Source organism: Staurois parvus, unplaced genomic scaffold (assembly GCF_062004578.1).
Source record: "Staurois parvus isolate SC_StPar_1 unplaced genomic scaffold, SC_StPar_1.0 ptg000456l, whole genome shotgun sequence".
In the NCBI taxonomy this organism is placed as follows: domain Eukaryota; kingdom Metazoa; phylum Chordata; class Amphibia; order Anura; family Ranidae; genus Staurois; species Staurois parvus.
In genome coordinates, this window is record NW_028318252.1 from 1,056,588 (window position 1) to 1,079,924 (window position 23,337).

General features: G+C 46.1%; 1 protein-coding gene across 1 annotated transcript in view; it reads right to left on the reverse strand.

Moving 5' to 3' along the window:
* The window catches only part of RGL3 (ral guanine nucleotide dissociation stimulator like 3), a 98,227-nt gene extending 80,420 nt beyond the window's left edge, over positions 1-17,807 (reverse strand). Inside the window, exon 1 of the mRNA XM_089688837.1 lies at positions 16,820-17,807. Within this exon, the coding sequence (XP_089544963.1) occupies positions 16,820-16,948 (129 nt within the window). The 5' untranslated portion in view covers positions 16,949-17,807. The remainder of the gene's footprint in view (positions 1-16,819) is intronic.
* Between the last annotated feature and the right edge of the window lie 5,530 nt (positions 17,808-23,337).

Genomic DNA, 23,337 nt, shown 5'->3' on the forward strand with positions numbered 1-23,337 from the left:
CTGGGAGGGGGCCCAGGGAAGGGGTCTACCTACAGGCAGGTGCTGGAAGAGGGTACCTCCACTGTGCCACCATCTGCTAGGAGGGACAGCCTGAGCAACAGGAAAGGAGCCAGCCCAGGAGAAGGCCTGAAGGCAGCCACGTACCCATAAGGCTCTCAGGAAGGACAGTGTGAGTACCCAAACACCCCCTGGGCCAGATAAGGGCAGTATGGTGGAGAACCCAACTAGCTTCCAAGCTGGAACGGTTTGATTTTGTGCAGCTTCTGGATCTCCTTGCCCAATGAATACCCTTAGTATTGCTGGGTGAAGAGGAGGATTCATCTGAGGTCTGAGGAGGTACACTGGAAAGCAGGAGTGCTCTCAAAGAAGAGACAGATTTTTCTTCCTGTCCATAGACTTGTACATAGTCCTTGCAATTGTTACATTGTCCTTGCAGTTCACAGTTCCTTGGGCATCCCATGTATCACTCAACCCCATCCAAGTGTATTACCCCTTAATAAAATCGCAAAAAAACAAGAAAAAAAACAAGGGCTGGTTACTGTCTCAGTGTGTAAGCATGGAGGAAGAAGATACGTGTTGCCTGGCTGTGCAGGACTGTAGGTGGACCCAAAAAACTCAGCATCTCCTAAGGGGGTAGTGCTACACTAGCATCACTCCACACCTTATAAACACACATCCTGTGGTCAAAATGGAGGAGAGTCTGCTTCTGGAAGCTGAGGCATTCATTGCTATCATTCGTGGCCCCCCCTGCATCCCAGGGATCCCAATTATAAGAGTTGGGCAAGACTCACCAGAGCCTGGGAGGAAGCTTACTGCCCCAGTGGAAGAGCTACACTGCTCCCCAGGTCCAGGAGAAGGGTGCAGAACTTCTGTGTACAGCAGCCATGGGCTTGATTCTGGTTTTCCTGTTGTATGTGCCTAGGACACATCTACACAGGTTTCTATTGGCCAGAGCAAAAACACCTAAATAAAACACGCCTGAAACAATGCCTACAATATTTGCAAATCTGCTCAAAAAAACGCTCAAAAAGGCTTGCAAAAAAATGCCTCAGCTCAGTGTCCATGTAGCTTTACTCACACAAACAGCATGTGAGGAAAAGACGTTCGATAACCAGCAAGTCTGTTTACATGTGACCAGCTGTGATTGGACACAGCTGATCACATGGTAAAGGGCCACTGTGATTGGCTCTTTACCGCAGGTGTGTCCAATCACAGGGGGCATGCAGGAGGTGCATTCTGGGAGGACGTCCTCCTAGAACTGGAGAACTGCGTTGTAGCCATCTTTCGGCTATAGCGCGGTACAGTAGTGGTTAAAGAAGAATATGGACCAATGTAACTATGTATATACCAAACCTGGCCAATACCCCTGGAAGCTGGAAATCACTGAAGTAGACACCGCTACCTCAGTGATCATACCTTGTTCCAGGTCCCGTGCCTGATTCTGAACACAGGAGGTCTGCTGCTCAGCATGGGTACCATTCAGAGAATGCACTGCATTTTCTGAATAAATGCAAGGCATTCTTTGATTGGACGAGGTGGAGAGTGTGACATCACCACCCCGCCTCTCCACCTTGTCCAATCAGAAAATGCTTTGCATTCATTCAGAAAGTGGAAAGCATTCTCTGAATGACACCTGTGCCAAGCAGCCAACCTCCTGTATTCAGTAAGCAGAAGTTTAGGCGTTCAGCATGGGACCCCGAAGCAAACGGAGATCGCTGGAGTAGTGGTATCTACTTCAGTGATTTGCAGCTTCCAGGGGCACCAGCAAAGTATTGTATGTACATAGTTACATCGGTCCAGACTGGATCAATAACTCTTTATAATACAGCCACACCTGGAATTATTCTTTAAAAGAAAAGCAAGCAACGAAAGGCACTGAGACAACGCATGGCAGCACATGTGCACAACGCACACCAGGGTACCCTCCAGTGTGAACTGGCACTTAGTGCTCTCTTTTTTCTATAAAACTTGAAGCATAACCCTAAGGGCTGTAAAAGCTGAAAAGGATCTGTCCCATCAGATTGGAATACTCACCTACACCAGAATCCAGCTCTCCATTACCTTTTCTCTGCTATAAAAACCTGACATTTCAAACCCATTCCAATTCTATAATAGAGAAAAATCTGTGCCTGCAGCTTCATTTAAACATGTATGCATATGTAATAGGGGTTAGTATACAGTAAGGGGCAATTGGCTGATAGTCAGGCGATCAGACTGGCTGATAGTCATGACTCTAAGTGATCAGATTACCTAGAGTCATGACTATCAGCCAATCTGATCACTTAGAGTCATGACTATCAGCCAATCTGATAACTTAGAGTCATGACTATCACCCAATCTGATCACTTAGAGTCATGACTATCAGCCAATCTGATCACTTAGAGTCATGGCTATCAGCCAATCTGATCACTTAGAGTCATGACTATCAGCCAGTCTAATCACTTAGAATCATGACTATCAGCCAATCTGATCACCTAAAGTCATGACTATCAGCCAATCTGATCACTTAGAGTCATGACTATCAGCCAATCTGATCTCTTAGAGTCATGGCTATCAGCCAGTCTAATCACTTAGAATCATGACTACCAGCCAATCTGATTACCTAGAGTCATGACTATCAGCCAATCTGATCACCTAGAGTATTGACTATAAGGAAGTTACCGATCTCCTTTCCAAGCCCCACTTCACCACCTGTACCCTGGATCCTGTCCCCTCACAACTGTTGCAGCCTCCTTCCTGCTCTATCCTAAACTCTCTAACGCACATCTTTAACCTCTCACTCTCCATGGGCACCTTTCCCTCCCCACTCAAACATGCACTGGTTACCCCCAACCTCAAAAAACCCTCGCTGGACCCCACCTGTTTGAATAACTTAAGACCCATCTCCCTGCTCCCGTTTGTCTCCAAGCTTTTCGAGCGCCTTAGTCACAACCGTATGAACTGCTAGCTCACCGACAACAACCTTCTTGATCCCCGACAGTCTGGTTTCTGCCCACAACATTCCACAGAATCTGCCCTACTAAAACTCACTAATGACCTACTAACTGCTAAAACCAACGGCCATTACTCCATACTCATACTCCTCGACCTTTCCGCTGCCTTAGACACAGTCGACCACCCACTCCTCCTCAGTAAACTCCACTCCATCGGCCTCCGTGACTCTGCTCTCTCCTGGTTCTCCTCCTACCTTTCTCAGCACACTTTCAGTGTCACATACAACTCCTCCGCTCCTCTTCCTCTTTCTGTTGGGGTACCTGAAGGTTCTGTTCTTGGGCCCCTCCTTTTCTCTCTCTATACCTCCTCCCTGGGCCAACTGATAACCTACCACCTCTATGCTGATGACACCCAGATCTATCTCTCCACTCCCCAGCTCACCCCCTCTTTCTCCTCACGTATCACAAATCTACTAAGCGACATATCAGCATGGATGTCACACCACTACCTCAAACTCAATCTTTCAAAAACTGAGCTTGTAATATTTCCTCCCCCCTATCCCCCACTCACGACTTTACCATTAAGATCAACAGCACAACCATTGGTCCTTCCCCTCATGCCAGGGTGCTAGGCGTAATCCTAGACTCTGACCTCTCCTTTGGGCCCCACATCCACTCACTGGCTAAATCCTGCCACCTCAACCTCTGGAACATTTCCAAAATCTGCACCTTCCTGACCAATGACACCACAAAACAACGTATGCACGCCTTGGTTATATCCCGCCTCGATTACTGCAACTCCCTCCTCACTGGTCTACCATTACACAGGCTATCCCCCCTTCAGTGCTGCTAGACTCATACACCTTACCAACCAATCAGCGACTGCTGCCCCTCTCTGCCAATCCCTTCACTGGCTTCTACTAACCCAACGTATAAAATTCAAAATACTAACCACAGCTTACAAAGCCATCCACAACACTGCCCCTAGCTACATCGCCAACCTCATCTGCAGATATCGGCAAAATCGCTCACTCCGCTCCTCCCATGATATCCTCCTCTCTAGCTCCCTCATCACCTCCTCCCATGCTCGCCTCCAGGACTTCTCCAGAGCCTCTCCCATCCTCTGTAACTCCCTACCACAGCATGTCCGGACAGCCCCCTCCCTGTCTGCGTTTAGGCGATCTTTGAAAACTCACCTCTTCAGGGAAGCCTACCCCACCTCCACCTAAGAACTGTATTTGAATCACCTCCACCAGATCATCCCCCACAGCTGTCACCTTTTGTATCACCTCCCCCTTCCTTTAGATTGTAAGCTCCACGAGCCGGGCCCTCCTATTCCTTCTGTACTGAAATGTATTGTAATTGTACTGTCTCCCTTATATTGTAAAGCGCTGTTGGCACTATATAAATCCTGTATAATAATAATAATCAGCCAGTCTAATCACGTAGAGTCATGACTATCAGCCAATCTGATTACCTAGAGTCATGACTATCAGCCAATCAGATTGGCATGACTCTAGGTAATCAGATTGGCTGATAGTCATGACAATAAGTGATCAGATTGACTGATAGTCATGACTCTAGGTAATCAGATTGGCTGATAGTCATGACTCTAGGTGATCAAACTGGCTGATAGTCAGGACTCTACGTGATTAGACTGGCTGATAGCCATTACTCTAGGTGATCAGATTGGCTGATGGTCATGATTCTAGGTAATCAGATTGGCCGATAGTCATACCTCCAGATGATCTGATTGGTTGATAGTCATTACTCTAGGTCAGCCTTTCTAAACCTTTTTATCATGGAGGAACCCTTGAAATAATACTTTAGCTCCAGGGAACCCCTACTAATGATTTTTATATTTACAACTCACAGTACATTAGTGTGATGTCAGTGTTAAGAATGCTCCTTACATTTATGGTCATTAGGAAGAATTCCCCCTTTACAGATAGCTAAAAGATCAATGGTGTCAGTGTTTACTTATCCGAGACACAGAAATTGCTTATTGCCTGAGGAACCCCTAGCAACCTCTGGAGGAACCCTGGTTGAGAAACCGTGGCCTAGGTAATCAGAGTGACTGATAGTCATGCCTCCAGGTGATCGAATTGTCTAATAGTCAAGCCTTCAGGGGATTGGATTGTGTTTGAAAAAATAAGTCCTCTAGAGTCTCTATAGGCACTTTCCTAAGCTAAACTCACATTGAAACCATATAAACAGCACAGCCAAGCACAAGTGTATATCCCAGGGCCGATGCTCATAGTAATCAATGATTCGAAACTAGAGACTGTCTATGGCTCCCTTTCAGACTGTCCTGCCTGCTTCCAGGGACTGGTTGAGCTTGGATGGTTCCCACCACCCATGTACACCTACCAGAAGTCTTCTTGGCCAGATGGAGGCATAAACATTGATTTTCAGGTGGCCTGAGCGTTTCTTTTTATGCCTGTGAAAAATGGAGAAGTCAGACTAAAGCTGGCAATAGACGGGTCTTTTTTTTTTTACTCAGCCAGTGGGTTGAACAAAGAAACTAATGAGGTGGATGGAGGAATCTCCCCCACTGGGACATTAGATTCTGACAGCAGGACCTGGCGCTTTCAGAATACACAGATCAGCAGCTGCAGGGATGACCACACACTGATCGGAAATTGTCTGGTCCCTGCTGAACTGGCTGACGTTCGATCTGTCTATGGCCAGTTATGACCCATGGCACACTAGAGGTCCTGTCACTGACACCAACTTAGCAATGACAGGATTCCTGAGAGAACAAAGTAATCCATTTACCCACTTGTAAAGCATTGCTCCCTGGCCAGACCAGCAAGGCACTGCTCTGCCGATGCTCCCTCCCTGGCTGGGTAGATTGTGTAACATTTTAGCTAGTGATGGAGCAGAACTATAGGACAGGTGAGTCTTCTACTACATGATCCTATTGATGATGAGATGTCACCAGCAACAGGAACACTAGTCTGACATAGACCTACACAGGAGAGTCCAACCACGATGGCTTATCTGCACTCAAACAGAAGCAAAAAGGGAAGGACATAGACATAGTACAGGAGATGATCAGAGACTGCGGACATAGTACAGGAGATGACCAGAGACTGCGGACATAGTACAGGAGATAACCAGAGACTGTGGACACAGTACAGGAGATGACCAGAGACTGCGGACACAGTACAGGAGATGACCAGAGACTGTGGACACAGTACAGGAGATGACCGGAGACTGCAGACATAGTACAGGAGATGACCAGAGACTGCGGACACAGTACAGGAGATGACCAGAGACTGCGGACACAGTACAGGGGATGACCAGAGACTGCAGAAATAGTACAGGAGATGACCGGAGACTGCGGACACAGTACAGGAGATGACCAGAGACTGCGGACACAGTACAGGAGATGACCAGAGACTGCAGACACAGTACAGGAGATGACCAGAGACTGCGGACACAGTACAGAAGATTACCAGAGACTGCGGACACAGTACAGGAGATGACCAGAGACTGCGGACACAGTACAGGGGATGACCAGAGACTGCGGACATAGTACAGGAGATGACCAGAGACTGCGGACACAGTACAGGAGATGACCAGAGACTGCGGACACAGTACAGGGATGACCAGAGACTGCGGACACAGTACAGGGGATGACCAGAGACTGCAGAAATAGTACAGGAGATGACCAGAGACTGCAGACACAATACAGGGGATGACCAGAGACTGCGGACACAGTACAGGAGATGACCAGAGACTGCAGAAATAGTACAGGAGATGACCGGAGACTGCGGACACAGTACAGGAGATGACTAGAGACTGCGGACACAGTACAGGAGATGACCAGAGACTGCGGACAAAGTACAGGAGATGACCAGAGACTGCGGACACATTACAGGGGATGACCAGAGACTGCAGAAATAGTACAGGAGATGACCAGAGACTGCGGACACAGTACAGGAGATGACCAGAGACTGCGGACACAGTACAGAAGATGACCAGAGACTGCGGACACAGTACAGGGGATGACCAGAGACTGCAGAAATAGTACAGGAGATGACCAGAGACTGCGGACACAGTACAGGAGATGACCAGAGACTGCGGACACAGTACAGGAGATGACCAGAGACTGCGGACACAGTACAGGAGATGACCAGAGACTGCGGACACAGTACAGGGGATGACCAGAGACTGCAGAAATAGTACAGGAGATGACCAGAGACTGCAGACACAGTACAGGGGATGACCAGAGACTGCGGACACAGTACAGGAGATGACCAGAGACTGCGGACACAGCACAGGAGATGACCAGAGACTGCGGACATAGTACAGGAGATGACCAGAGTCTGCGGACACAGTACAGGAGATGACCAGAGACTGCGGACATAGTACAGGAGATGACCAGAGACTGCGGACACAGTACAGGAGATGACCAGAGACTGCGGACACAGTACAGGAGATGACCAGACACTGCGGACACAGTACAGGAGATGACCAGAGACTGCGGACATAGTACAGGAGATGACCAGAGACTGCGGACACAGTACAGGAGATGGACCAGAGACTGTGGACACAGTACAGATGACCAGAGACTGCGGACACAGTACAGGAGATGACCAGAGACTGCGGACACAGTACAGGAGATGACCAGAGACTGCGGACATAGTACAGGAGATGACCAGAGACTGTGGACTTATTACAGGAGATGATCAGAGACTGCGGACATAGTACAGGAGATAATCAGAGACTGCAGACCTTTGGGGAGCGGAAGGGGGAGGGAGCGGGTACTATGTATAGCCCACATTTTTCGTTTTGGATAAAGCAGGGAAGGATCAGAAACCATACTAGGTTTTTACTACTGTCTGTGTCCCACCAAGGAGATTCGCCCTGCTTTCTACGTCTTGGTGGCCATTTTTATTGAGACAGAAAGTGAGCAGAGATAAGGGAAAATCTTCCAAAAGAGATCCCTTTTCTGGCAACAAATGTGTAAAAGGAGAACTCCCATCATTTTCTGTAGCTTTTTCCCACATCTGGGACAAGAAGTGAAGGGGGATCTCTCCAACCAAGCACAGACAGAAAAAAAAGCTGACAGGGGCTTTGCCTTCCAACTCTATTCAAAAATGAAAAGAAAAGTTGACTTTACAGTGTAAAGTGTACAGAAGTATTTGAACACCCTGCGATTTTGCAAGTTCTCCCACTTAGAAATCATGGAGGGGTCTGAAATTCACATTGTAGGTGCGTTCCCACTCTGAGAGACATAATTAAAAAATAAATTCAGGAAATCACATTGTATGATTTTTAAAGAATGTATTTGTCTTGCACTGCTGAACATAAGTATTTGAACACCTAAGAAACAGCAAGAGTTCTGGCTCTCAAAGACCTGTTACTGTGCCTTTAAAAAGTCCACCTCTACTCCACTCATTAATCTAACTTAGTATCACCTGTCTGAGCTCTTTAAAGACACCTGTCCACCGCACAGTCAGTCAGACGCCAACTACTGCCATGGGCAAGACCAAAGAGCTGTCAAAAGACACCAGAGACAAAATTGTGGACCTCCACAAGGCTGGAAAGGGCTGCGGGGCAGTTGCCAAGCAGCTTGGTGAAAATAGATCAACTGTTGGAGCAATTGTTAGAAAATGGAAGAGGCTAAAGACGACTGTCAGTCTCCCTCGGACTGGGGCTCCATGCAAGATCTCACCTCGTGGGGTATCACTGATGATAAGAAAGGTGAGGAATCCGCCCAGAACTACAAGGGAGGAGCTGGTCAATGACATGAAGAGAGCTGGGACCACAGTTTCAAAGCTCACTGTTGGTAGAACACTACGCCGTCAAGGTTTCAAATCATGCATTGCACGGAAGGTTCCCCTGCTCACGTCATCACATGTCCAGGCCCGTCTGAAGCTTGCCAATGACCATCTGGATGATCCAGAGGAGGCACGGGAGAAAGTCATGGGGTCAGATGAGACCAAAGTAGAACTTTTTGGTCTAAACTTCACTCGTCGTGTTTGGAGGAAAAAAAAGGATGAGTTGCATCCCAAGAACACCATCCCTACTGTGAAGCATGGGGGTGGTAACATCATGCTTTGGGGGTGCTTTTCTGTGAAGGGGACAGGACGACTGCACTGTATTAAGGAGAGGATGAATGGGGCCATTTATTGTGAGATTTTGAGCAACAAGCTCCTTCCCTCAGTCAGAACATTGAAGATGGGTCGTAGCTGGGTCTTCCAACATGACAACGACCCGAAGCACACAGCCAGGATAACCAAGGAGTGGCTCCGTAAGAAGCATATCAAGGTTCTGGAGTGGCCTAGCCAGTCTCCAGACCTAAATCCAATAGAACATCTTTGGAGGGAGCTGAAACTCCGTGTTGCTTAGCAACAGCCCCGAAACCTGACAGATCTAGAGGAGATCTGTGTGGAGGAGTGGGCCAAAATCCCTGTTGCAGTGCAAACCTGGTCAGGAACTACAGGAAACGTCTGACCTCTGTAATTGCAAACAAAGGCTTCTGTAACAAATATTAACATGGATTTCTCAGGTGTTCAAATACTTCTGTTCAGCAGTGCAAGGCAAATACATTCTTTACAAATCATACAATGTGATTTCCTGAATTTTTTTTAAAATTCTGTCTCTCAGAGTGGGAATGCACCTACAATGTGAATTTCAGACCCCTCCATGATTTCTAAGTGGGAGAACTTGCAAAATCGCAGGGTGTTCAAATACTTCTGTTCCTCACTGTATATACACATTAGATCAGTGGCGTCCCGAGGCAGGTGCGGGGGGTGCGGTCCGCACTGGGTGACACCGACCACATAGGGTGACACCGGACCCGCTCCACAAAAAGGTAAGTTGTAAAGCAACCGTATAGGTTGCATACTGACGATCCTGCGGGGATCATCAACATGCAACCTATACGGGGTCACAACAGACCTGCTCCAAGAAAAAGTAAGTTGTAAAGAAAGCTGACAATCCCCGCAGGATGGATCAGATCTGCGGATTGAACATAATGGATCGGAGTCCGATCCGTTAAGCTCAATCTGCAGATCCGATCCATTCTGCGGGGATCGTCGGAGGGGGTGTCACCAAGTGTTACCGCACCGGGTGACACCAACCCTAGGGACGCCTCTGCATTAGGTTTGCAGTAATATATCCAGTGTAGCACTGGAACCTGAATGCTGTACAGCGTGCTCCCAGCACAGGGATCGAGCTGTCATGGACAGCTGCGGGTTTCATACCAACGATCAGTAACTGGGAGGACTGGTTCACCTAGTATAGCTTGTGATTGGCTATCACAGTGATTAGTAACTGTATAGCCAGATCCTGTTTTTTTTTTTCCTCCTCTTGAATGGAGAAAAAGATGCATTGGAGCTGCTTTACTAAAACTGGAGAGTTACAAATCTGGTGCAGCTGGGCATAGAAACAAAATTTGTCAAATAATTGGACAAGCTGAAGCTATGCAAGCCATACATGCTTTGAATTCCGAACGATTTTGCGTCCGAAAATCGAAAATGTTCGCTCGGTAATCCGATGGTGCCATCAACGATTTTGAAAATCGGCTAACCAAGCAGGGGCAGACTGACAACTCATGGGGCCCCTGGGCAATAGGGGATCATGGGGTCCCTGTGTCCTTGCCCAAACTCAAAAAAGCCTATGAAAAAGGTACCAGGGGCATCTCATGGGGCCCCCCTACTGACCCCGGGCCCTCGGGCAGTGCCCGAGTTTCCAAATGGTCAGTCCACCCCTGTGACCAAGTCATAAAGTTCACCCCATATAACAGGCAAAATTTCTGTTCCTTCCAGGTCACGGCTCATGCACATATTCTTTTCGGAAAAACGACCGTACGAATTGACCATCATTGAGTCGAAAATTGGTCATTTTTCATGAATTTTCCAACATGCCCGGTCTCCGAAAAAGGGGAGGAACCACGAAAATCGGCCGGTGCCATTGACCCACTAACAGAGTGAAAATCGGCCGATTATTCTAAGGTCTTAGGTAGATAAAGATAAAATAACTAGATCAGGGTTTGCTCTAGGTCAGTGTCAGGGTTAGGTTTATGGTCAAGGTCAGGGTCAAAGGTCAGAATCTGTGTATTCCGAAAATCGAAAACGTTGTTTGCTCGGTAATCCGATGGTGCCATCAACGATTTTGAAAATCGGCTGACAAAGTCATAAAGCTCACCCCATATAACAGGCGAAACTTCTGTTCCTTCCAGGTCACGGCTCATGCGCATTTTCTTTTGGAAAAGTTATTGTACGATTTGACCATCATTGAGTCGACAATCGGTCGTTTTTTGTGAATTTTCCAACATGCCCGATCTCTGAAATGGGGAGGAACCACGAAAATCGGCTGATGCCATTGTCCCGCTAACAGAGCGAAAATCGTCCGATTATGCTTAGGTCTGATTTTCAGATGAAAAATCGGTCGAATTTCGACCCACGTATGACCGGCCTTAGAAGCTGATTGGCTACCATGCACAGCTGCACCAGATTTTGCACTCTCCAGATTTTCGTTTTTCACAAATTTTCCAAGGAGGAACCACAAAAATCAGCCAGTGCCATTGCCCCGCTAACAGAGCGAAAATCGTCCAATTATTCTTAGGTCTGATTTTCGTACGGAATTCGAACCATGTATGGCCTGCATAATCCACTTGGATGCACAAAGTAGGTGCAAAGATATGTACAGCTTTACTAATGCAGGCCATACATGGTTCGAATGTCAAATGATTTACGTACGTGGATTACTTCCACGTTAATTGAACATGCTGAAGTTAGAAGCTGATTTTTTTTTTAGTAAATCAACCCCATAGGGTCACATGCAGGAGCGTATAGAGAAAAAAAAAAAACAACAGATGCCCCTAACAGCAGCGTTACAAATGTCCAGTGTGCATGAGTCCTTATTGCTGTCTATGACCACATTGGGGGAGATTTCTCCTCACTTCCTGGTTCTCTGACAGCAGGACAAGAAATGAGGAAGTGGTTGTTACCAGGACAGGAAAACACAACTAGAATAACCTGACCATGGATTTAACCCTTCACCATTGCAGTCTGTATCCCTACTAGATAGATTTCTCGCTACTTCCTATCTGAACATGAAATGAGGGGAATTCGCTGGGATACAGATTGCAGATAAAAACCCTTGCCCACTCTTTCCAAAACAAAAAGAAGACCTTTACCCCGAAAGATAGTGTGGGTGTACCTGGCTCCAGTCCCCTAAATTTTATTTATTAATTTATTTTTATTTTTTTTTGTGCTGCAGGGTAGCACTATCTCCTTTCTCGCCTAGGTGAGAATGAGGCTGCGCACGTGATCACAGGCTATGACAGGCTTTGGGTAATTATTATTATTATACAGGATTTATATGGTGCCAACCAGGGGCGGACTGACCATTTGGAAACTCGGGCACTGCCCGAGAGCCCGGGGTCAGTAGGGGGCCCCATGAGATGCCCCTGGTACCTTTTTCATAGGCTTTTTTGAGTTTGGGCAAGGACACAGGGGCCCCATGATCCCCTATTGCCCGGGGGCCCCATGAGTTGTTAGTCCGCCCCTGGTGCCAACAGTTTGCTCAGCGCTTTACAATATAACAGGAGACAATACAGCAACAATACAGTTCAATACAAGAGGGATAGGAGGGCCCTGCTCCTTGGAGCTTACAATCTAGGAGGGAGGGGCTAGTGGTACAAAAGGTAGTAACTGTGGGGGATGGACTGGTTGGAAGAGTAGAAGATTCCAGTATTAGCTGAGGGTAGGATAGGCTTCCCTGAAGAGAGAGGATTTCAGAGATGGGGGAAGCTCTGGAGAAGATGGAGGGCCCTGCTCCTTGGTCATCTGCATATGTGTGGGTTTTCAGCGTGCAAGGAAGACACATTTTAGGAAGTCTGGGACCTCTTTTCCTGCACACACTGGAGCACAGCTTGACATGTGCGCAAGTACGAAGCAGGGCTCCGCCAGGTCCCAAAGGCCAGACTGTCCAATGGCAAATGGCACATACCGGACAATCAAAATGCCAGCACCAATGGGGAGGGGGGCTGGGGGTCGTGTAGACAGGATCAAGAGGACTGCATTAAAAAGGTAGGAAAGGAAAAATGAACTAGGCTATGCCCTCTAGGGATTGCGGCTGTTGCCTCCGAAGTAAAAAAATTTTACAAATCTTTTGAAGAACCAATTTACCCAAATTTCATAGTTCAGTTTTCCATGAATACTGGAGAATGAAATGACCTTAAAGAAGTTTGTGTCTCTTGGGGCTCTGGTGGTAAGACCTCTTTCGAGTTCTCTTGCCTGTTTTGGCCTTGTTGAATTTGTAATCGATAATATGTTGACTAGAATGAAACAGTAAAAATAGGAACACCTTAAGTTGGGAGGGAGCAACCTAAAGAAGGTGGAAGCTTCACGAAGCTCAATGGCGTAGTAGTTGGAACTCTATTCTTGCAGATCTGGGTCCCATAGACAATATCTGAGCTCCCCATATTTGTGGAAAGCTGGTCACATACTGTTAGTTGTTTTTTTCGTTCAGCCAGTGGGCTGAATGAAAAAAAATAAAAAAATTAGACTTCTCCATCCACACAAAAACGAGGTGGATGAAAGAATCCACCCAGTTGGGACACTGTAGACAGTGAGATCCACTGCTGTCAGAAAATGCCGAACAATGGCTGCAGCCGCGGAACGATAAACATTTTCCAACATGTCCCTTCAACAGAAGTCAGTCAAATGATCACAGTGGCTAAATGGTTTGCACTTCCGCCTGGCAGTACTTGGGTCGTTGATTCAAATCCCAGCCATGGCACCACCTGCCTGGAGTTTGCATGTTCTCCCTGTGCCTGTGTGGGTTTCCTCCCACACTCCAAAGACATGCTGGTAGGTGAATCGGTTCCTGTCTAAACTGGCCCTAGTATGTGTATGTATGAATGTGAGTTAGGGACCTTAGATTGTACACCCATTGAGGGTCAGGGACTGATGTGAATGTACAATATATATGTAAAGTGCTGCGTAAATTGACGGCGCTATATAAGTACCTGAAATAAATAAAATGATCAGCTTCTGCTGAGTGGGGGCACCCACAGACTGATTGAAATTCAGCCAGTCCCTGCTGAACCAGCCACATTTTGATCAGTGTATGGCTGGTTCATCAGAGACTGGCTGAATTTCGATCAGTGTGTGGGTGTCCCCACTCAACAGAAGCTGATCATTTGATTGATCAAAGTTTTTTTTATAAATAAATAAAGCTGGAAAACACATTTTTTTGCTGGCTTTCAGAACACCCATCTGCTTGGATGCCAGGACTATTGGCCACTTGGCTCCTTCGACAAAAGTCTTTTGAAACATCGCCTTTGGTCCATCTGTGTGTTGCCAACAGGACCACCAGCAGAGCAAATCTCAGCTGATTCAGCAATAATCAGACGAAATTTGATGTGTGTATGGCCGGCTTAAGACTGTTTAGGTTCTGGCAGCCAGTCACAAAGCTGGATCCTCTTTCATAGACTCAGCAGATTTCACTATCCCATAGTAAGATAAACCCATGCTAAACTGGATACATGAATAATATAATCTCTTAGATTGTAAGCTCCCAGGATCAGGCCCTCCTATCCCTCTTGTATTGAACTGTATTGTTGCTGTATTGTCTCCCGTTATATTGTAAAGCGCTGAGCAAACTGTTGGCGCTATATAAATCCTATATAATAATAATAATATATAAATCCTGTATAACAATAATAAAAATATATAAATCCTGTATAATAATAATAATATATAAATCCTGTATCATAATAATAATGATAATATGCATGTCATGTGAGAAATAGGGCGCTTCCATTATTGACTTGAAAATCCATTCTGCCTGGCTATTATGCTGAGCCTCGTACCCAAAGAACCCCCAGTGGGACTTTATAGGGATGAGCAGCCAGATACTTGACCTTTTTTGTTATCCTGAACCTCTGGCTTCAACAATTGACTGTCCTGGAACAAGCACACAGATCAGAAAAGTCAGAAGTCCTTACTTGAAGGTCCATGACACAAAATACTGAAGAAAAGGGGTCAGCCTGATAGCGAGAGAACTGGACTTTTCAGGGAAGCTCAACAATGGCAGCCCCCATGTTCCTTTTATTATTATTATTATTATTATACAGGATTTATATAGCGCCAACAGTTTGCTCAGCGCTTTACAATATAACAGGAGACAGTACAGCAACAATACAGTTCAATACAAGAGGGATAGGAGGGCCTGATCCTGGGAGCTTACAATCTAGGAGGGAGGGGCTAGTGGTACAAAAGGTAGTAACTGTGGGGGATGGACTGGTTGGAAGAGCAGAAGATTCCAGTATTAGCTGAGGGCAGGATAGGCTTCCCTGAAGAGATCGCCTAAAAGTGAGCAGAGTAGGCAATAGTCTGATAAATTGGGGTAGAGAGTTCCAGAGGATGGGGGAAGCTCTGGTGAAGTCCTGGAGACGAGCATGGGAGGAGGAGACAAGGGAGCTACAGAGTAGGACCACACTACTTTAAAGCTACTTCCTATCTGAACATGAAATGAGGTGAATTCACTGGGATACAGATTGCAGATAAAAACCCTTGCCCACTCTTTCCAAAACAAAAAGAAGACCTTTACCCCGAAAGATAGTGTGGGTGTACCTGGCTCCAGTCCCCTAAATTTTATTTATTAATTTATTTTTATTTTTTTTTGTGGTGCAGGGTAGCACTACCACCTTTCTCGCCTAGGTGAGAATGAGGCTGCGCACGTGATCACAGGCTATGACAGGCTTTGGGTAATTATTATTATTATACAGGATTTATATATTATTATTATTATTATACAGGATTTATATAGCGCCAACAGTTTGCTCAGCGCTTTACAATATAACGGGAGATAATACAGCAACAATACAGTTCAATACAAGAGGGTTAGGAGGGCCTGATCCTGGGAGCTTACAATCTAGGAGGGAGGGGCTAGTGGTACAAAAGGTAGTAACTGTGGGGGATGGACTGGTTGGAAGAGTAGAAGATTCCAGTATTAGCTGAGGGTAGGATAGGCTTCCCTGAAGAGAGAGGTTTTCAGAGATCGCCTAAAAGTGAGCAGAGTAGGCAATAGTCTGATAAATTGGATTAGAGAGTTCCAGAGGATGGGGGAAGCTCTGGAGAAGTCCTGGAGACGAGCATGGGAGGAGGAGACAAGGGAGCTAGAGAGTAGGACCACACTACTTTAAAGCTCAACTACAAACACAAAAACTTTAATTTAGCTATATTTTCCTCTATAGCTACAAAAGATCTAAATGCCCTTTGTGTATACCAAATTATTATTATTATACAGGATTTATATAGCGCCAACAGTTTGCTAAGCAACTTTACAATATAACGGGAGACAATACAGCAACAATACAGTTCAATACAAGAGGGATTTGAGGGCCTGATCCTTGGAGCTTACAATCTAAGAGGGAGGGGCTAGTGGTACAAAAGGTAGTAACTGTGGGGGAGGGACTGGTAGGAGGAGTAGAAGATTCCATTATTAGCTGAGGGCAGGATAGGCTTCCCTGAAGAGATAGTTTTCAGAGATCGCCTAATGCCTTTGCAAAGCAGATAATACCTTGTAAAAGTAGAAATAACATCATCACTATTCTGTACATAGCCTGTGCAGAGAACAGAGCTGTGGGAGGGGCCCAGTAGGCACCACCCACTACAAGCTGACTGCAGAAAACTACAGGAGGGGGCGGAGACAAGACCTGTCACCTGCACAAGGAGAGAGAGCAGCAATGACTGGTCTGTGTTACAGGAAGCCCCTGCACAGAAGCACAGTGCAGAAGTTACTGCACGGATCTGTAAGAAATGCACAAAGGACACTGAAATTCAAGTAGATATATACATTCACCCACTTGTTCTTTAAACCACACATACAAAAAATAAATGTAGAAAAACCAATACCATGGTAATTTCTTTGCCCATTGCTCGAGGGGGCTTTACCGCCGGGGGCTGCTCTTCATCGGACATCGATGACATTGGGGTGTCGGTGCCTATGTGGACGTCACAAATAAAGGCACGACGGGCAGGCATAAAGCGTCTGCTGCTCCCTGACAACCATCCCAACTCTTAGGAAGTTAGGTAAACTTGTAAAGGTGAATCCAAGAGATCACAGCCAGATCAACAATGAGATAACGGGGAGACCCGGGTGGCCAGAGCAGACCTCCTTAAATCCACTCTGGTATAAAATATCCTCCTTTACTGGTTCAGGTAATCCCAGGTGAGATAGGCTCCTTGTGATCCCAGTACAGCCTTTCTGCTGTTTTTCTTTGTAAATGATCCTGCCACCAAGATATTGCTTTAGAATTCCAGTTTATTGGTGCTAATCTCTAAATTCGGAATACATCAAGGCTTTGCAAAATAAAACTTTGGCTGGTTTAACGAAAGAAATTATGCTCGGTTGATCTCTTGCCTGAAACGTTCCATAAATGAAAATCGATCCCCTCGGAATTATGTTGCCAAATTCCCAGTAGATCCTGGGATAATCCTAGAACAGAACGTGTAAACCCCTCCGGGAAGGTTGGTGATCAATTCTGTAAACCCCTCCGGGAAGGTTGGTGACCAATTCTGGAACATCTGGTATAAATCCTCGTATCATCTTCTTGGGTTGACCCTGGTGGCGCGAACTTGGGTTTCGACTCTTCCTACAAGAATTATCGTGCCAATATTTTGTTTTCTATTTATACGCTTTTGTGTCTTTCATTAACTCTTCTGCCTGTTCCCGAAGTTCTACATTGTTGCCTATTCACCTTTTGTTTCCGGCAGGCTAATCCTTGTCAGTGCAGCTCTGCCTCTGTCTGCTGCCCTTGAGGTCCCCTCTCTTGTATGGTCAGCCTGTTGTGGAAAGTTTTTTCTTTTGAAATCCTCAGACTGATATCATCAAGGGATTAAATCCCAGCCCTCCACAGAGGGAAAGGGGAGGAGGGCGAGGAGGAGAGGAGGAGGAGGAGAGGAGAGAGGGAGGCAAGGGAGGGGAGAGGAGTCCTAGAAAGTCAGGAAGGAGGGAGGAGAGAAGAGAAGAAAAGCAGTAGAGGAGAGAAGATAGAAGGGAGCATGGGGGTTCTGAGATAGGTAGGGGACATCTCAGGAGAAGATGGGAATTTAAGGACAGAAGGGGGAACAGTTGGGTAGGTTGGCTTCACAGAATGCAGTAAGGGAAGGAAGGAGTGAAGGAGGAGGGAGCAGCTGATATGGCAAAAGTTCAGAACAAGGTTACTCAGTTCTTGTGGGAATAGGCGCTGACGAAGATTTGGAGTTTGAATGAGTTATCAATTAAGGGATCAGGGTCTGTAAACCTACAAAGCAAGCTCGGAACTTTTAAAGGATGGACCTCCACGGGTAGATGTAAAGTCTGTCTGTCCTCGAACAATCAGGACCAGCTGCAATTTGTTCATCGATTTGGCCGATGGGTTATTAGCGGTGAAAGCTTTGTTTCTTCCAAAAAAAAAAAGGCAAAATTGCCTGTGTTTCTCAAAGTGATATGGGGCATGATGAACCTGTTTATGTGATAGCAATCACTTTGCAGCACTGGGGTCTTTAGTCCGAATTCTGGTCAGGACCAGGGGCGGACTGACCATTTGGAAACTCAGGCAGTGCCCGAGGGCCCGGGGTCAGTAGGGTTCCCCATGAGATGCCCCTGGTACATTTTTCATAGGCTTTTTTGAGTTTGGGCAAGGACACAGGGGCCTCATGATCCCCTATTGCCCGGGGTCCCCATGAGTTGTCAGTCTGCCCCTGGTCAGGACCCTCTTTGCATGGAGCTTTTATGTTCTCCCTATGCTTGCATGGATTTCTTTTGGGGACTCTTGTTTCCTCCAACACTCCAAAGACATGCTGGTAGGTTAATTGTCTCCATTCCAAATTGCCCCTCAGGATGTGTGTGCATAGATTTAGTCATTCGAGATAGAGACCTTAGATTGTAAGCTTCTTGAGGGCAAGGACTGATGTGATTGTACAGCTTTTATAGTGCTGTCAGCTATTTAAATACCTGTAAATAAGTACTGTATCTTAACTACCAAATGCTTAAAGTGGAGCTCCACCCAAAAGGGGAAGTTCCGCTTTAAGGACTGCTCCCCCGCTCCCCATTAAGGATTGGCACCTTTGGCGGCGGGGGGAGCGGATACCCGAATTTGACAGGTACCAGCTCCCACTTCCAGTCCAATCGCCTAGCGGAAGGTGTCCTCCCTCCCTCCCTCCCTCCCTGTAGTCTTTTGGCACAAGCGACAGGTCCCAGAAGACTACAGGACCATTCATGAAGCGCAGAGCTACTCGCGCATGCGCAGTGGGAACCCGGCTGTGAAGCCGCAAGCTGTCACACACTGAAGATGCCGGCCTCCTGGAATACAGGACGGCCAGTGAAAGGAGCTGTGGGGGGGACACCACGGGACCGAGGGACAGGTAAGTGGCTGTTTTTTAAAAGTCAGCAGCTACAGTTTTTGTAGCTGCTGACTTTTATTGTTTGACAGAGTGAGTGGAGCTTTAAGCTAGCCATAGATGGATCCAAATTTAACCGGCTCAACAAGGACCGGCTGAATTCCAATCCATGGATGGGCATCCCTGTTCGATAGAAGGTGATCATTAGATTGATGTTAGTCGAATGGGAATGCTATAAAATTTTTGTTGATCTTTTATCAATCAACAGAGAGTCTTGGTGTTAGAATACAATGGGGGGGGGGGGGGGATTTACTAAAACTGGAGCACTCAGAATCTGGTGCAGCTGTGTATGGTAGCCAGTCAGCTTCTAATTTCAGCTTGTTCAGTTAGGCTGGCCATACACTATACAATTTTCTGTCCACTTTCTGCCCAATTTCCTTTAGATTTACCTTCAACTATGTAGTGCAAGAGCCCGCCTGATTGGATACAATTGAAAGTGTTGTTAGGTTTGACCTCCTATTATATGGTTTTTGGTAAATCTAAAGTAAAATTCTCAAGAAAATTGTATAGTGTATGGCCAGCCTTAGGCTTTGACAATAAAACCTGGAAGCTGATTGGTTTCTGTCCGGAGCTGCACCACATTTTGCACGCTCAAGTTCTAGCCTCGGTTTACACTATTGCAGGCGGCATGGCCCACATTTGCTTACGTATGACAGCCCATTCCTTAGAATGGGCTGCTGTGCCCACGTTTCCCACAGGAAAAAGGTGCACGCAAGGAAACCACATGGTCTTTTTGATCATGTGATTTCCTTGCGGTTCCTGCACCCGCAAGTGCACTGCGGGCTGAGATGCCACTCAGAATGAATGGCAGCCCCACACATCTGGTAAGAGCAGCACGATTTGGATGCAGGTGGTTGCGGGTGCAGGAACAGGTGTGATTCCTGCACCCACAACCAGCCTGGAGACTGCGGGCAAATGTGAACCTAACCTTAGTAAATGTCTCAGTGGGAAAGATTCCTTCATCTACCTTGTTTATGTAGATGGAGGAATCCTTTCATATTTATTTGTTCAGTTTGCTGGCTGAACGAAAAAAAATAAAACCCTTTTATGGGCAGCTTTACATGGCTTGCAAAGGGTGCTTGAAGATCTTCACAAAGATGAAAACCCAAATTAAATGATATTTTAGTTTGCTAAAGCACTATGGCATCAAAAACAATATCTGTTTTTTTTTTATTTAACCTCCCTGGCGGTCTGATTATTTCAGATTTTTGGTGCTGAAAGCGGTAACATTATTCTGCATGGAAATTTGGCGTTTTATATTGTAGGCCTGTAATTCTTAGGAATAACTCACTGAAATCTGTCCGAACAAGAGTCTAGTAAACATCCCGGGTAGGATAAAACTTGAAACACGAAATCATAAATTATAATTTAATAAATAGTCGTAAAAAATAATAATAAATTTAATTCAATAATATAATCAAACCAAAAACACTGAAATTTGAAATATAGCGCCAAGTTCGCACATCGCTGAGCAAAGTCGCAGAATCGTTTTCAGTGTCTGATGACAAATTTCCCCCACGAATCATTATCACTCAATTCTGCAAGTGGTTCTGATTTACTATCGCTGTTCTCTAGCCGGTCTAAAACCGCTTTTGACCTAAAGGGACGCTTTTTGGACGCCATGGACGTTTCTCAGTTTCCAGGCAGAAATAAAAGTAAAAATGCAGGCAGGGCGCCGGACAAAGCACTCGGGACAAAATGTATGTGAAATGGTTTGATACAGGAATGTTATACTATGTGATTTTAGTGTATTGAGTGAATGTCACTTTTTGTCATTTTCAAATTTCCCGCCAGTTCTGTCCCCGTACGTCCCGACGTCGCAGGGAACGGAACCCAGAAGACAGATGCCGGCAACGGCCGGAGGACATTACAGGGGACACTGCAGGAGGGACATCGCAGGAGCGCAGGACAAGGTAAGTGATCGAGGGATCGCAGAGCAACGCCACATGGTAAGCCCGAGTGTAGCTCGGGTTTACCGCTTGTGGTGCTAAAACTTTACCCCGAGCTACACTCGGGAATACCGCCAGGGAGGCTACATACTGTTTTCCCTTTTTTTTCTCCATTTTTCAGTGCTGCTGATCTCCTGTAGCCCTTTTGCAGCCTCTTCCAGTTCACGTGTACTCCAGCGATCCTGCACAATGTTTCTCAGGAGAAGGTTCCTGATCAAGACAGCAGTGGGCAATGCCTATGTGATTAAGTTGCCATTTGTGGTTGTAATGGTTGCGCGTACTGGGCACACGAATAGCTGTAAGTGCAGCAGCCATGCTGTTATAGAATTCAGCCGTTACATTTTGTCATTTTCTTTTCTGTTTTGAAACCAGAGATCCAGCAGTTCTGATTCCTCTTCTCTCCTCCTAAAGTTTCACAGGAGTCAACAAGGGTCTGGGTCTTTAAAGGACTGGCTATCTCCACTTAGGCCAGAGATCTGGCAGGGCCTGCTAGTAATCAACTCCTACAGATTATCACTTTCCAGAGGGGATTGGAAGTGACCTATCGTAAAACTATGAAAAACCTTCAGGAAATTAAAGCACTAGAAACACATAGCCTGCCATAAAATGTCTACACAGAAAGCGACCAGGCATGGGGCAACCTCTCCAAGACCTCTGCCCAATTCACAACTTAACAAAATCCACACACAATTCATAAAATCCAACAGGACCAAGACACATTAATACTGAGTATATATTTGAATGGGGAATATCATACCAAACAAATCAAGGTCATACATGACTAAGCTAGCACATACGAAAGGGGAGAAAGTCTCCTACCTCCTGTGTGACAGGCCTATCCAAAATACTCTGTGTCTGGTATCCCTGGACACGAAATATATTGCTGATCAATAATCTACCAGTTTCCAGAATGCAATCTATATATAGTGGAAGATTTTAATATTAGTATAAAACTGTGTGTCAGGGAGGGCCATGAAACAGTCATAAACATGGTAACTGATGATTGGTCAGATGGTCTCTGTCAACACCCCTTTGTTACCACATAGCAGCACAGTGGCTAAATGGTCAGCACTTGCGCCTGGCAGCACTAGGGTCGCTGGTTCGTATCCCAGCCACGGCACTACCTGCCTGGAGTTTGCATGTTCTCCTTGTGCCTGCGTGGGTTACCTCCGGGTACTCCAGTTTCCTCCCACACTCCAAAGACATGCTGGTAGGTGAATTGGCTCCTGTCTAAATTGGCCCTAGTATGTGTATGTATGAGTGATTGTAAGTTAGGGACCCTAGATTGTACGCCCCTTGAGGGTTAGGGAATGATGTGAATGTACAATATATATGTAAAGCGCTGTGTAAATTGATTCTGCCCCAAATTACATCACCGATCTTGTCTCTAAATATCACCCAAACTGTACTCTCCACTCCTCGCAAGACCTCCTACTCTCTAGCTCCTATGTCTCCTCCTCCCATGCTCTTCTCGAGAGCTTCCCCTATCCTCTGGAACTCTCTACCCCAATTTATCAGACTATCGCCTACTCTGCTCACTTTTAGGCGATCTCCGAAAACCTATCTCTTCAGGGAAGCCTATCCTGCCCTCAGCTAATACTGGAATCTTCTACTTTTGCAACCAGTCCATCCCCCACAGTTACTACCTTTTGTACCACTAGCCCCTCCCTCTTAGATTGTAAGCTCCAAGGAGCAGGGCCCTCCTAACCCTCTTGTATTGAGCTGTATTGTTGCTGTATTGTCTCCCATTATATTGTAAAGCGCTGAGCAAACTGTTGGCGATATATAAATCCTGCATAATAATAATGGCACTATATAAGTACCTGAAATAAATAAATACCACAGAAAGGAAACGTCAGAACCCTCTGACACCTCTCATTTTAACATCAACCAAGGAACACCTAACCAGACCTGAGAGAACCACTGTAACGTTGTTGCTTGATCAGTTGGACAAAGAACATTGCAAAAATTCTTCATTTGAAACTCCTTTTTATTTCTCTGTTGCTTTATTGTCTCTTTATTTCTTTGTAACACCTTTTT